Genomic DNA, 15,030 nt, shown 5'->3' on the forward strand with positions numbered 1-15,030 from the left:
ATCCCCCAGACCTCTCCTCTTTGTCCACTATCTTCTCCCCTCCTCTCCCAGTTGCTTCAGGCAAACACCTGCGAATCACACTCTCTGCCCACCCCTGCTTGCCCGCTTCCATCCCATCAGCAAGTGTCGCCCACCTGGATGCCCTCCCCCGTGTTTGATCTCAGCTCCATCACTTTCCAGCTGGGGGATCCAAGCAAGTTACCTCACCTCTCTGCACCCCACGTGTCTCACCTGTAAAAGGCCTCAAAGAATAGTCCTCGCCTCAGGGCTGATGCCAGAATTCAAAGAGATAATCTAGGTGGAGCAATTAGTTTAGGGCCAGGCGTGTGTTAAGCTCCGTTAAACTCCCAGTAACTATAAGTGTGTTATCATTATAGCTTTATAATTAATTTATTGAATTCTTTCTTTGTGTTCATTCATTGTGTGCCTCCCATGCCAGCGCTGCATTCCAGCCAGTCTCCTCCACGGTCCTTCTTCTGCCCTTGTCCTCAGTCTTTTCCCACGCAGCAGCCAGAGGAGTCCATTAAAACCATCACAAGCTTCCAATGGCTCCCACTGCCCTTGGAATAAAACCCAGACACCTCGCTGTTTACCTACTCTGGAGCATCTTCCTTACCCTTCCCATGGCTGCTTCCTTCTTATCCTTCCCGTCTTCCTCAAGCCACTTTATCTAAAATACCATCCCCACCACAACGTCTCTGTCTCCTAGTTTTATTGGCTACATAAGTCTGTCTCTCTTTCTCACTCTTTCCTTCTTTTCATCCTCCCTTCCTTTGTCTTTCAACACTTTTCAAAGCACACTCTTTTTCCTCCCCATAGACACTGTACGCTCTCTCCTCCCAGGGTCCCCTCTGCCTCCTTCCTGGTCTCCTATGTCAGTCCCATCCTCTCCCATCCACCCTCCACACACAGCCAGAGAGAACTACTCCCCACCTTGCACTAAACCCTTCTGTGGCTCCCCAAGGCCCTGGAGACAAAGCTCAGGCCCCTCCCTGTGGCCCATGAGGCCCATGAGGCCTGGCCCTAGCCTGATTTCATTTATTTATTTATTTATTTTATTTTTATCCTTTATTAGTTCATCAAACATGGCATGCCTACTGTGTGCCAGGCACCATCCATGTAATGGGGATACGACATGTTCCTTGAACACAAGCCTTTTCTACCTCAGGACCTTTGCACATGCTCCACCCACTCCTCCACCAGCTGGCCTCTTCTTACCTTTCCGATCTCTGCTTCAATGTAACTTCCACCAGGAGGCCTTTCCTGACCCCTCCATGCAAACCAGCCCCTTCTGCAATGACACTGGGTTCTGTGTGCTCACCTGAGTAAGTGGAGAGCCCCAGGGTCAGCCTGGAGCCCTCACGGGTGCTGGCTCTGTGTCCTGCCAGGAAATTCCACTGTCTGAAATCCTCGCCGTGGAGCCTGCCCAGAACTTCAGCCTTGTGCCACCAGGCACCAACCCACACTGCTTCGAGATTGTCACTGCCAACACCACCTACTTTGTGGGCGAAACCCCTGGCGGGGCCCCAGGGGGGCCCAGCGGGCAGGGGGCCGAGACTGCCCGGGGCTGGGAAACAGCCATCCGCCAGGCCCTGATGCCTGTCATCCTCCAGGATGCACCCAGTGCCCCAGGCCATGTGCCCCACAGTAAGTCCCCCACCCTGGGTCCCTGGGAGGATGGGTCTTGGAGGGCTTGGGTGGGATCCTGGAGAAGGGAAGAGCCAGGGAATGTCAGAGTGGAGAATGTAGCTTCTGGACTCAGCAGGCCTGGGTCTAAATCATTAAGCCCTAGACCTAACGCACAGTCTTGGGCATGTTACTTTCCCTTTCTGAGTCTTTTCCCAGGGGTGCCAACTCCGCCAAACTGTGAGTTCAGACTTTTTGATTCATGCTCCTTTGTGCCTGGCCTGTGCTGGATAATGCTGGGGGCACCGCTATGACCAAGACAGCTCAGGACCTGCCTTCCTGGTCCAGTAGGGAAGACAGACCTGTTCCCAGACAGTGATGACTCAGAGTGGGCAGGGCTGGGATAGGGGAGCCAGAGGGCTGTGGGAGCTCAGAGGGGGTGACTAACCCAGCCTGGGTGTCCCGGAGGGCTTCCTGAAGGAGGCAACATGTGAGCTAAGACCTGGAGGTTGAAGAGGGGTGAAATGAAGGGAAAGGAAGTGGGAAATCCTTTCACGCAGAGGCAAAGGATGATCAGGGAGTCCCAGGTTCCCGCCTTATGGAGCTCATAGTCGAGGGTGAGTAACAGACATTCATCAAGCCGTCCTGGATGAAAGACAAGTGGGACGTAGAACATGTGCTAAAGGAATCTGACATGGCCCCAGGAGTAACATTTGAGCTGAGAGATGAGGAGGATTTAACTAAGTCCACAACGAGGGAAAGACCATTCCTGGCAGAGGAAACAGCAAATGCAAAGGCCCAGAGATAGGAGAGAACTTGCTGTATCGGAGGCCCAGCAAGGAGGCCAGCACGTCGGGAATACACACAAACTCTGCTTGTTTTAAGGGCCTCGGCCTTCCTCCTCAGGGCACTGGGGGGCCATGGCAGGGTTTTGAGCAGGGGAAGGATGGAGTCAGGTTTGTGCTTCAGCAAGAGCCCTCTGGCTTCCTTATGGAGGGAGAATAGGAGAGGGCAGAACAGGGCAGGGAGACCAGGGAGGAGGCTGAGGGGCGAGGGCCGGATGTTCCTCAGGGAGGGGACAGATGTTCAAATGGCAGAAGGATCAAGACTTTGGAAATGTCTGACCTTGGTTGGATCAGTAGTGGGGCAAATGCAGGGGAAGATGCTGGAGTCAGTTTGGAGTTTCCCACTGAGCCTCAGTTTCCTCCTCTGTAAAATGGGATCACCGCTTGGTGCTGAGATCACAGAGTGAAATGCTCTGTGAACTCATTCATGGCCTCACTTTTTGAGCTCCTGTCTCGTTTCCTCCTCTCACTGGCCCTAGGAGAGAGGTCTTTTTATGGTTTCCATTCTTCCAGAGGAGGAAACTGAGGTTCTTAGTGGACAAGTCAGCCAGTAGCCTGACTACTGGCTCCAGAGGGTGGAGTTATGGGTGAACGTGATCTTGAGCCTGGGGTCCCCTCACCTCCGCCTCCCCCTCTCCCCAGGACAAGCTTCTCTGAGCATCTCTGTGTCTAACAGCCAGATCCAAGAGAATGTGGTGAGACCCTGCCCGCATCCCACAGCCCCGAGGATGTGTTCCCCCTCCCACTCCCAAACAGCCTCCAAGCTCTCCCACCCTCCTAGTCTCCTTGACCTCCCCATCTCCATTTGCACCCCTGACCCTCCCTGTCCCCACCCTGCAGGACATTGCCACTGTCTACCAGATCTTCCCGGATGAGGTGCTGGGCTCGGGCCAGTTTGGAGTGGTCTATGGCGGTAAGGATGCCTCAAGAGCTGACCCAGAAAGGGGTCTTGAGCCCAGACCTTCCCTGTGATTGCCTGCATGCTCACCACTTTTTCTAGCTGATTAGAAAGCTAGATCCTGGGGGCAGATGGTTGCAGGCTCGCCTTTTCTCACTGGGAAAGGCCAATGACTTTTCTCCCGTTATTAATAGGGAAGGTAAACTCTATGCTGATTGGCCACAGAGCTAGATGCTAGATTCTGATTGGTTATATATCTAGTTTCCCATGTTATAGATTCCCCTCCTCGGAGCTCTGTCTTTACTTTCCACCTTTATTCCCAGGGCCCCCCACCCCTCGCATCTCTCCTGGGGACCCCTCAGAGCCCCCATGATGGCCTTTCATCCACCTCTGCCCAATTCCGGCTGTGTCCCTCTGGTGGGGCCTTCCTCTTGCCAGGACTGGAAGGTTCTGCTCCCCTCATCCCCCATCTCCCCTACCCCCTGCCCAGGAAAGCACCGGAAGACAGGCCGGGACGTGGCAGTAAAGGTCATCGACAAACTGCGTTTCCCCACCAAGCAGGAGAGCCAACTCCGGAACGAAGTAGCCATTCTGCAGGTGACCCCTGAGATCTGTGGTCCAGCTCTGCCCCCCTCCCCACCCAGGAAGGGCCTTCCCTTCCCACTTCCTCCTTTGCCCCCTTGCCACTTCCTCCAGTCTGGGGATAGTCAGGGAAGGCTTCCTAGCGGAGGCACCATGCATGTTGAGACTGAAGGGGTAGAGACGGTATTCTGAGCAGAGGGACCAACCCGTGCAAAGGTCCAGAGGTGAGAGGGAACACGAAGTCTTCTAGGAACTAGAAGGAGGTCAAGGTTACTAGATGGTTTATGTGAAGAAAGGTGGTGGGTGGTGAGGCTAGGGGGGAGGCTGGGGGTCACACCCTATGGGCTTTCTCCTGAGGGTGCTGGGGAGCCATGGAAGGATTTTGAGCAAGGAAGGGACAGGGTCAGATGTGAACTTTTGAAAGATCCCTCTGGCTGCTATTGGAGGGTAGGGGGAAAAGGTGTGGGGCTGGAACCTGGACCCCAGGGAGGAGGCTGGGTGGGGACCTGGGTGGGAGAGATGGGGTTCAGCTAGGCAAGGGCTGGGGAAGGGAAGGAGGGCAGGGATTTAAAAGATACAGATGTACAAAGCTCATTCCCATTTCTCCACGCTCCCCTTCTCTTGTTCCCACAACCCTGGACCTTCACCAGAATTTCATGATGTAAAGATCCTTCTGGACACTTGGTGGCGCTGGAGGGGTGGTTCTGTCTGGGGCTGTGGAAGCCCTTTCCCCTCCCCCAATGGCACCCCCAGGGAAGGAACAGCCGACCCTCCGGGGATATCTGTCTTGTTTGTCGTCTGCCTGCTCCTATGGCTTGCCCTCTAGGGTCTCAAGTTTGCGGGTGACCTGGGTTCTGACCCCCGCCCTCGCTCCCACCCCACCCACCCTAGAGTCTGCGGCACCCGGGGAGGTGATGGAGAAGCTGCACGGGGACATGCTGGAGATGATCCTCTCCAGCGAGAAGGGCCGGCTGCCTGAGCGCCTCACCAAGTTCCTCATCACCCAGGTGCGCCTGCCCCGCCCACTGCCCCGCCCAACGCCAGCCTCCCCGCCCAGGCTCCCCACCTGCCCTGCAAGACGCGCATGTGCCGTGTGCCCCCCGAAGGGCAGGCAGACCTTGGGTGGGAGTCATAATAGCGAGTAATAGAAAACGTAATAATAGAGTAATAATAACAATCATAGAGAAAGTAATAGAGTGATACTTTTTAAATTATAATAGATTATAATAGAACAGTTAATAGAATAATAATAGAGTAATAACAATAGAAACATAATAGGATAATAAGTAGAAAATAATAGAGTAGTACTAATAACTATTATTATAGAAAAATAATAAATGATTATCATTTTATATTTTTTATTACTTTATATAATGAGCCAGGTTCACTGGGCCTGACTTTATTCATGAAGAAACAAGGAAGGGGAGAGAGGCCTTTCTCTGAGGAGCTCATTCATTCATTCATTTATTAAATGGTTCAACAAACACTGCCTGAACCACTGTGCCTGGCCATACTGGGCAGTGTGAGGACACAGCGGTGACCAAAATAGCCCCAGCCCTGGACAGTGATCCCCCGGAGTGGGCGGGGCTGGGAGGGGGGATGCTGATAATGAGGATGATAAATAACGTGGTCACTAAACTTTATTGAGCACTTACTCTATGCCAGGCACTGTTTTCGTTCGTTTAATCTTCATAGCCACCTATGCGGTAGTGGTTATTACTACTCCCATTTTACTGAGGCTCAGGGACCTTATAAGTAACTTGCCCAGGGTCACACAGCTGGTGGGATTTAAACCTGGGAGCTGTGCTTCTACTGAGTAAAGTCGAACTAATTTGTGTTATTTGTCTGTGTGTACACGTGCACAAGTGCATGCATTTTAATCGATTTCACATATAAACGCTACGGTGTTCTGCTTCTTACTTTCACTTTAACAGTGCTTCTGGAAGACTGTTCTATTTCAGTGTGTAGTTAGCAGAACCGCCTCTTTTTCTTAATTGCGCCCCATGACGGATATCACCAAATTCCCCAGTTGCTGAGCATGTAGTTGGTTTCACTATTCCACTACTGCAAACAACATCATGTGAACATTTGTCTACAAACGTCGACAGGTTCTGGTGGCAGAATTTCAATAGAATACATTTCGAAGAGTAGACTCCCGAGCCCAGGGAAATGTGCTTTAAATTTTTAAAAAAGGTGTTGCCTGGTTATTCTCTAAAACCTCTTTCTTTTTTTTAAAATAAATTTGTTCATTTTTGGCTGCGTTGGGTCTTCATGGCTGCGCGCAGGCTTCTCATTGCGGTGGCTTCTCTTGTTGCGGAGCTCTGGCTCTAGGCGCACGGGCTTCAGTAGTTGTGGCGAATGGGCTTAGTTGCACCAGGATCTTCCTGGACCAGGGATCGAACCCACGTCCCCTGCATTGGCAGGCAGATTCTTAACCACTGTGCCACCAGGGAAGTCCTCTAAAACCTCCTTCAATCTTTGTTCTCACCAACAAAGTTTGAGGGTGTCTATTTTCTCACTCCTGACTAACTCTGGATAATATAATCACCAGGCTTTTTGTTTGTTTGTTTGCCATGCTGCATGGCTTGCAGGATCTTAGTTCCCCAACCAGGGATTGAACCCAGGCCACAGCAGTAAAAACACCTAGTCCTAACCACTGGACAGCCAGGGAATTCCCAATATAATCACCAGTCTTTTTTTTTTTTTTTTAATGTTTTTTATTTATTTTTGGCTGCATTGGGTCTTCATTGCCGCGGGTGGGCTTTCTCTAGTTGTGGCGAGTGGGGGCTACTCTTCCTGGCGGTACGTGGGCTTACCATTGCAGTGGCTTCTCTTGTTGCTGAGCACGGGCTCTAGGTATGCAGGCGTCAGTTGTTGTGGCACGTGAGCTCAGTAGTTGTGGCTCGTGGGCTCTAGAGTGCAGGCCCAGTAGTTGTGGTGCACTGGCTTAGTTGCTCTGCGGCATGTGGGATCTTCCTGGATCAGGGCTTGAACCCATGTCCCCTGCATTGGCAGGCAGACTCATAACCACTGTGCCACCAGGGAAGCCCAATCATCAGTTTTAAAGGTGGAAGAATAATACTACATGTGGCTTCATTTGCTGGTTTAAAAATTTTGGGTGAAGTTGAGCATATGTTCACATGTTTATTGGCCTGTGCTTTATGCACTCTTTGCCCATTTTTCAATTGGATTATTCTTATTGAATTGTAAGAGCTCTTTGTATATGAAGGACCCTGGATCTTTGCTGCTTGTGTTGTACCCATCTCTAATCCCAGTATTTCTTTTCCTCTTTATTTTGTTCATGGTTTACTTTCATTTTCTGGGTTTCACAGCCTTCCTAGAAGGATCTTCCCACCTGGCTGGTTCCACACCTGATTCTGGGACATGTTCTCTGTTGGTTGCAAAGTCCCCTGTGCTGGCTTCGTTTCTCCAGGCCCAGCACCCTTGCTCTCCCAAGCTGTGTGCCTTTGTCAGGCTGACTTGCAGGGTGGGGTTAGAAACCCACTGAGGCAGGCTCATCCAGACTTCAGGTGGGGAGAGGAAACGGCCTGCCTTCAGCAACTGAGGCAGTTTCTCTTTCTGGTCTTTCATCTCTTCCTCTCTTTTTGCCTGTGCTCTTCTCTCTCTTTCTCTTTCCCTTTGCAGATTTCTGCTTTTTGCCTCTTGCCTGCCCCACCCCAAGTCCTGTGCTAAGCCCTATACCTCATGAACTTATAGGCTTCACAACCACCTTTGAGGTAGGTATTACTATAATCCACATCTTACAGATGAGGAAACTGAGGTGGAGGGAGGTTCCTAGGTCTTGCCCAGGGTCACACAGCTACAAGGTCACATCGCTAGGTAGCAGTCTGGCCAAGGTTTGAACCTGGGTCTGTCTAGCTTCCAATCTGCACTTTCTGTTCACCACATTTACTAGGGGTTGGAAAAATAAAAAAACTGAAGATCAGTAGAAGAGGATGTCCATATACGTCTTTGGATCTCAGTCTCCCTTTCTGTAGAATGAGGAGCTTGGACCTCAGCAGTAGCTTTCAAATAGCATTTCCTTCTCGAAAATCATCCAGCAAAAACAATGAGAAAGTACAAATACTTCAGTTCTAAGATATAGATTACAACTTCATGCTTATATCACTCTGTACTTCTGGTGTATTTGGCATTTTGTTTGGGTTACCTAGAATCAAGGAAAATCATGGCTCCCACAGATTAGTGGTAACAGATGGTAACAGTTTTTTGGTTTTGTTTTTTTTTAAGTCAGCTCACCTTGCCATCATAGAATACTCTTGAATTAATAGATACAGCAGGAAAAGTTTTATTTGAAACACTCACAGGAATATGTCTGCTAACAGACCACCACAAGAATAATAACTAAAAACAGCAACGATACTAACAGCTCACATGGAGTGCTTGCTCTCTGCCAGACACTGCCCTAAGCACTCTATATGCCTCAACTCACTTAAAGCTCACAGCAACCCATGAGGATGGGTACTGCTATTACCCCCATTTTACAGGTGAGAAAACTGAGACCCGGAGAGGTTAAGAGACTTGCCCTAGGCAACAGGCTAGTAAGTGTGGAGCCAGGTTTGCTACCTTGGTAGGCTGGCTCTACAATCCCCCCACCTCTTAAAGGTGTTACGTTTAATTTATAACATGTCATGTTGGTATTGTTTGTATTGTTTCCATTTTTTTAATGGCTGAAAAATATTTTTTTTAAAATGGAATCACACAATAGTACCTCCTTGAAAGCCACTGCTTTATTCATAGCACTTTTTCATCCTGATCCACATGCCAAAGTGTCTCAGGAGCTTCCCAAATCTCTGCTCCAGTTCAGCCTTCCTAGAATTGTATGTCCAACTCCTATCTATGATGGAAATGGTTCTGGAGTTTTGAAATTCTTCGTTGGTGCTCCAGTGCCTCCCCTAGTGCTGGGGGGCATCTTTAGGGGTACAGAGTAGGGCATGGATGGGGTGTGGAGGGCTGGCTGCTGAGGGCAGAATCTTGGGGCAGGGACCTTTCTAACTTTCTTACTGGCTCCATTGCCTCCCCTCAGATCCTGGTGGCTTTGAGACACCTTCACTTCAAGAATATCGTCCACTGTGACTTGAAACCGGAAAATGTGTTGCTGGCGTCAGCCGACCCATTTCCTCAGGTCAGACATATCTCCTCCTGATTTGGGGAAGTCCATCCAGTACTGGTGGTGGGTGGGGATTGTATTAATCAAGATAATTACTCAGACACAGAGACCCAAGATAATGGCCTAAATGAGATAGAGGCTTGTCTCTCGCCCGTGTAGGGTCCAGCATAAGCATTTTGAGGGTGAAAAAGCAGTTCCATGGTGTTGGGACCACAGCTCCTGCTGTCTTGTTCTGGCCTCTCTATGGTGTTGCCTGGTCTTCATGGTCCATGATGTGCTGCTGCCGCGCCCCCACTTGTAAAAAGATAATGGGGGTGGGAGGAAGGGAGGAAAGAAATGGGGTAGAAGAAATGGATACACCCTTTACCTTCCCTAAGGCAATACTTTGAAGTTGCATGGGGCACTTCTCACATCCCATTGACTGGAACTTTATCCCGTGGTCATGGTTGGCTGCAAAGGGAACTGGGAAATGTAGTTTTCATTCTGGGTGACCATGTGGCTCATTAAAAATTCAGGATTTTTATGAAGGGGAGAAGCAGAGAACAGATATCAGAGGGGGCCACTGGTAATGTCTTCTGTGGGTCTCTTAGGAAAACAGTTTTGATGAGCCTCTGACTAGTCGATGAGAACCCCCTTGGGGCAGAACCAGATTAAGCAAGAGTGATGATTGTAACAGCTACAGTTGATTGTGTGCCTACTGTGTTTACGGACCTTTAGTTACAGGTTCTCATTTAGCCCTTCCACATCCCTGTGAAGTTTTTGCTTTATTATCTATGTTTTGTGATTATTTCATTTCATTTTAAAAGTTCATTTTGGTCACCAGCTAAAAATTACTGTGTGCCTGCTTTGTGCCAGGCTCCATGCTGGGGCATTAGGAACTGTGGTAAGTAGAGACATCCCCGTCTCTATGCCCACTGGTTTAAAAAATTTGGGGGGGGGCAGTTGCTACGGGCATCTAAACACCCTACAGTGCACAGCCCCATAACAAAGGATTATCTTTCCCTAATGTCAATAGTGCAGTGAATGAGAAGCTCTAACTTCGAGCAGTAATATCCGCTAGAAATATAATGTGAACCATATGTGTAATTTTACATTTTCTAGTAGGCACATTTTAAACAGTGAAAAGAAACTGGTGAAATTAACTTTAATAATTATTTAGTATATCTAAATATGACAATTTCAACATGCAATCAACATAAACATTATTGAGTTTTTTTTAATTAAAAAAAGTATATTTATTTATTGGTTTGTTTGGCTGCGCCGGATCTTAGTTGCAACATGCAGTATCTTTAGTTGCGGCATGTGAACTCTCTGCTGCAGCATGTGGGATCTAGTTCCCTGACCAGGGATCGAACCTACGCCCCCTGCACTGGGTGCATGGAGTCTTAGCCACTGGACCACCAGGGAAGTCCCAGCATAAACATTATTAATGAAATATTCTTTCTTTTCATACTGTGTTCCAAATCCGGTGTGTATTTTACACTTACAACACATCTCAATTCAGATATTAAATTTCTATCAGAAATACTCGGTTTTGTACTTAGATTTCATAAAATTAACCGTTGGGAAAGTAGATTGACACACCCAAGTTGTTCCAAGCATATTTAAAAGTTTTCCAATAACAAAATCTAGAATCCCTTTTTATTTTTATTTTATTTTTTATTTTTGACAGTACCGCACGGCACGTGGGATCTTAGTTCCCCAGCCAGGGATCAGACCCATGCCCCCTGCAGTGGAAGTGCGGATTCTTGACCACTGGACTGCCAGGGAAGTCCCTAGGATCACTTTTTAAATATAAATTAATTAAAATTAAATAGAAAGTAGTTCCTCAGTTGCACTTGCCACATTCATGTGCTCAGCAGCCACATGTGGCAAGTGGCCACCATATTGGACAGCAAAGATCATAGAGGGAAGAGCAAATGTTGATCAAATTGTCCCAAAAATGTAATTATATCTGTGATGAGTTCCGTGACACAGTTCTATGAGCTCACGTAACTGTATAGCCCAGTGGAGAGTCAGAGAAAACCTATCTGAAGAAGGAGTAGTTTTCTGGGGGGACAAGTGTTCTAGGCAGCTGGAACAGCCTGTGCAAAGGCCCTGTGGTGGAAAGATCTGTACTTTTGTTTTTTTAACAGCTTTATTGAGATATAATGCATATACTATACAATTCACCGATTTAAAGTATACAATTCAGTGGCTTTTAATGTATTCAGAGCTGTGCAACCATCACCACGATCAATTTTGGAATATTTTCACCACCACAAAGGAAACCTCATACCTCTTAGCCAACATCCTCCAGTCCCATCATCCCCCCAACCCACAACCACTAATCTGCTTTCCACGGATTTGTCTGTTCTGAGCATTGCATATAAATGGAATTAAATATATGGAATATACAATAATATAATATGTGGTCTTTGTGACTGGCTTCTTTCACTTAGTTAATGTTTTCAGGGTTCACTTATGTTGTAGCATGTGTCAGTACTTCACTTCTTTTTATGGCCATAAAGTATTCCATTGTAAGATAGGTAGAAAAGGGTGAATCTTAGAAAAGGAAAAGATTATAAGGTCTGTCAAAAGGGCAAAGGATCTTAGGAAAGGGTGGTTTGGCTGTCACATTGAGATTTGGGTCAGGGGTTGGGGTGTGGCTGTTTTTGAAGGCAACAGAGGCTCAGGGCAATAGTCAGCCAGAGAAGGGTTTTGTGTAGGGGAGGGACAGTATGTGAATAGAGGTAGCAGCTGCCCATGGACTGGTAAGCAGCAGACAGGACCTTGAACCCAGATATTGCTGACTCTAAAGCCTGTCCATGACCCTAGACTGCCCCCAACAAGGGCAAGGTAAGTTCTCACCTGTTACCGTCTGGATACCACCGTCAGAGATTTACATGTTCGGTCCCGCTTAATCCCCAGGGAAGCCTGAGCGGCAGCTGCTGCCAAGCCAGAAGACAAAACCCGTGCTGGGAGAAGTTAGGTCCCTCCGCTGAGATCACCGAGGCTCGCTCTATGCCTGCCGCTGCTCCTAACATCTTCCATATATTTCAATTCACACACCCTACCCTTTAAGTAGGAACTGTTAGCATCTCCGCTGTGCAAAAGAGGAAGCAGAGGCACGAGGAGGTTGAGACCTGCTCGATGTGACAGAGGTCAAGTGGCAGGGAACCTTTATGGACCCCTCACTGCATGCCGGGCATTTATTGTCCTGTGAGCTTTAGATGGATCAACTCAGGGAATCCTCACGGCCGCCCTCTGATACAGGCGTTGGGACGCTCCCCCTCGTCCTCCTCCTCCTCCTCGTACAGATGAAGAAACTGAGGCACAGAGAGAGGAAGTCACTTGCCCAGGGTCACCCGGCTAGTGAACAGAGGAACCTGGATTCGAACCAGCGTTCGAGTTTGTCTGGAATACCGTGGTGGGGTACACTTGCGGAGGGGCGGGAAGCACGACCTCCACACACCCTCAGACCCTCTACCCTTCGCCTCCGCAGGTGAAGCTGTGTGACTTCGGCTTCGCGCGTATCATCGGCGAGAAGTCGTTCCGGCGCTCGGTGGTGGGCACGCCGGCCTACCTGGCGCCCGAGGTGCTGCTCAACCAGGGCTACAACCGCTCGCTGGACATGTGGTCAGTGGGCGTGATCATGTACGTCAGCCTCAGTGGCACGTTTCCCTTCAACGAGGACGAGGACATCAAAGACCAGATTCAGAACGCTGCCTTCATGTACCCAACCTGCCCTTGGAGCTGCATCTCAGCGGGAGGTGTGGGACTCACCTGACCCCTGGGCCGAGGCGAGGGCCGAGGCCCCCTGGTGGGGGCATGGTGGGAAGAATGGGCGGGGCCGCAGGAGGGTTGGGCCCTAAGAAACAGCCTGGTGTCATGAGGGTGGAGCCTAGTGATGGAGCAAGGGTATGGGGAGGACCGTCTTTTAAACAGGGAGGCACCAGGACCTGTGACGTTGGGCTAGGGACTCAAGAGGGTGTATGGAACCAGGGTCCCCAGACTCAGGCCTAGACTAGGTCATGTGATTTGGAAAGGCAGTGTCCTAGCAGCGCTAAGACAGACCCTTGCCGCCTTGGGGGCTAAGACTTGGCTTGTCTAGGGTGGGACCAGGAGAGGGACTAGACCTGAGAAAGCCAACGGGCTGGGGTGGCCAAGAGAAGGAACAGATCCTCCCAGGGCACTGGCTGGGGCCTGGAGTCTTTGGGGTTATGACCCCAAAAGGGTTAGTCCTGCAGAAGCGGTGGGACCATGGGGCAAGGTTAAGAAACACGGGCTTGGCTAATTTGCTGGGTATTGGGTCTGTGACTGGGATGGAGATGGGCCTGGGGCCATGGTGTTGGATCCAGTGATGGAGGGAGCTGGTTTAGGGGCATGGCTAGAGGAGGGGCAGGGCCATGGAGGGTTTCTGAAGCTGTCCAGGAGGAGGACTGACCAGCCCTGAGACCAAAGTCACACCTGGAACCTGGGAGCAGGTGGAGCTCAGAGAAGCATATGGTGGCAGGGGTTGGGGGCCGGGATGGAGGCAGATCTTGGGATCTCTGCACATAGGGGCTGTGGCGTTGTGACCTGCTAGTGTGATGCGCCTGCCGACTTCAAGATGGGCCTGGGAAAATTAAGTCCTGAGGCCGTGGCTCTGGGGCAAAGCCAACTCTGAGGGTGAGCTAAGGGCAGGGCTAAGATACTGGGGTGCATCAAGAAGCCTTAGATAAGTTAGAACAAGGGGCTGGTCCTGAAGCCAGAAGCTCAGGAGGACAGGAAGTGTGGGAGGGAGGTTAGTTAAGACAATCATTTGGGAGCTCCCTGCTGGTCTAGAGGTTAGGACTCCGCGCTTTCACTGCTGTGGCCCAGGCTCAATCCCTGGTCGGGGAAGTGAGATCCTGCAAGCCAAGATCCTGTATGTACTTGTGTATGACAAAACTTATGAAGGTGACATAGGAATGGGGAAACTGAGGTAGAGACTTGGAGAAGAGATGGAGGATCTGGTGTGTGTGCCTCGTGAGGGGTGGGGATAAATGTGTAATTTAATGAGGAAATGGGTGGGTGAGTGATTAGTGCAGGTGAGGCTTTCATGCCAGTGAAGAAGGAAGGCCTGGATGGCAGGCTAGTAGGAGGAGGGACGTCCTGTTGGAGGAGGGACGGCCCCACACCCCGCAGGGCTTGAGCCGTCTCTCTCCTTCCGGTGCAGCCATCGACCTCATCAACAACCTACTGCAGGTGAAGATGCGCAAGCGCTACAGCGTGGACAAGTCTCTCAGCCACCCCTGGTTACAGGTGATGCAGGGGCGGGGCTGAGAGCGAAGTGGGAGGGGCTGGCCCATTGGCTGGGTTAGAGGAAGGAGTGGAGCCATATCTCTTACTGGCTGCTAAGGTAGTGAAGGAGGTAGGTACATTTTTCATGGACGTGGAACGTGGCTGAGCTTCCCATTGGCTGGGCTGTAGAAGGGGGTGGAGCTAATTGGCTGGGTAGGTTGTGAAGGGTGTGCCTTCACCTTCCCTCGTACCCGGCTTCTCACTGGCAGGGCAGATCATATGGGGGCGAAGCTCTGGCCGCTATTGCCTGCCCTTGGTGCAGCACCCAAACTAACCCCTGTTCTCCTCCGCCCAGGAGTACCAGACGTGGCTGGACCTCCGAGAGCTGGAGGGGAAGATGGGCGAACGGTACATCACGCACGAGAGTGATGATGCGCGCTGGGAGCAGTTCGTGGCAGAGCACCCGCTGCCCGGGCCGGGGCTGCCAGCCGACGGGGAGCGCGGCGGGAGCCTCCCACCCCGGGACCACGAGATGCAGGGGCTGGCCGAGCGCATCAGTGTCCTCTGAGGCCTCGTGCTCCCGACCTGGCTGCCTCGTGATGCTCTCCTCCTGTCTTCGGAGAGGGGCCCTCCACGCCTTCCCAGCGATGAACTGTTCTAGGGGAAGCAGCTTCCAGCCCAAACTGGACCCACGCCGGGGGAGGGGC

The 15,030-nt window shown here is 50.5% G+C and overlaps 1 protein-coding gene across 1 annotated transcript in view; it reads left to right on the forward strand.

The window, feature by feature from the left end:
* PRKD2 (protein kinase D2) overlaps positions 1-15,020 on the forward strand; it is a 29,946-nt gene extending 14,926 nt beyond the window's left edge. The window contains 10 exon segments of the mRNA XM_024768247.1: positions 1,389-1,647; positions 3,114-3,166; positions 3,312-3,384; positions 3,860-3,966; positions 4,843-4,858; positions 4,861-4,958; positions 8,996-9,094; positions 12,564-12,831; positions 14,259-14,344; positions 14,679-15,020. Coding sequence (XP_024624015.1) covers positions 1,389-1,647; positions 3,114-3,166; positions 3,312-3,384; positions 3,860-3,966; positions 4,843-4,858; positions 4,861-4,958; positions 8,996-9,094; positions 12,564-12,831; positions 14,259-14,344; positions 14,679-14,891 — 1,272 coding nt within the window. The 3' untranslated portion in view covers positions 14,892-15,020.
* Positions 15,021-15,030: the final 10 nt, after the last annotated feature.

The sequence above is a fragment of the Neophocaena asiaeorientalis genome, unplaced genomic scaffold (genome assembly GCF_003031525.2).
Source record: "Neophocaena asiaeorientalis asiaeorientalis breed wild unplaced genomic scaffold, Neophocaena_asiaeorientalis_V1.1 scaffold629, whole genome shotgun sequence".
Classification (NCBI taxonomy): domain Eukaryota; kingdom Metazoa; phylum Chordata; class Mammalia; order Artiodactyla; family Phocoenidae; genus Neophocaena; species Neophocaena asiaeorientalis.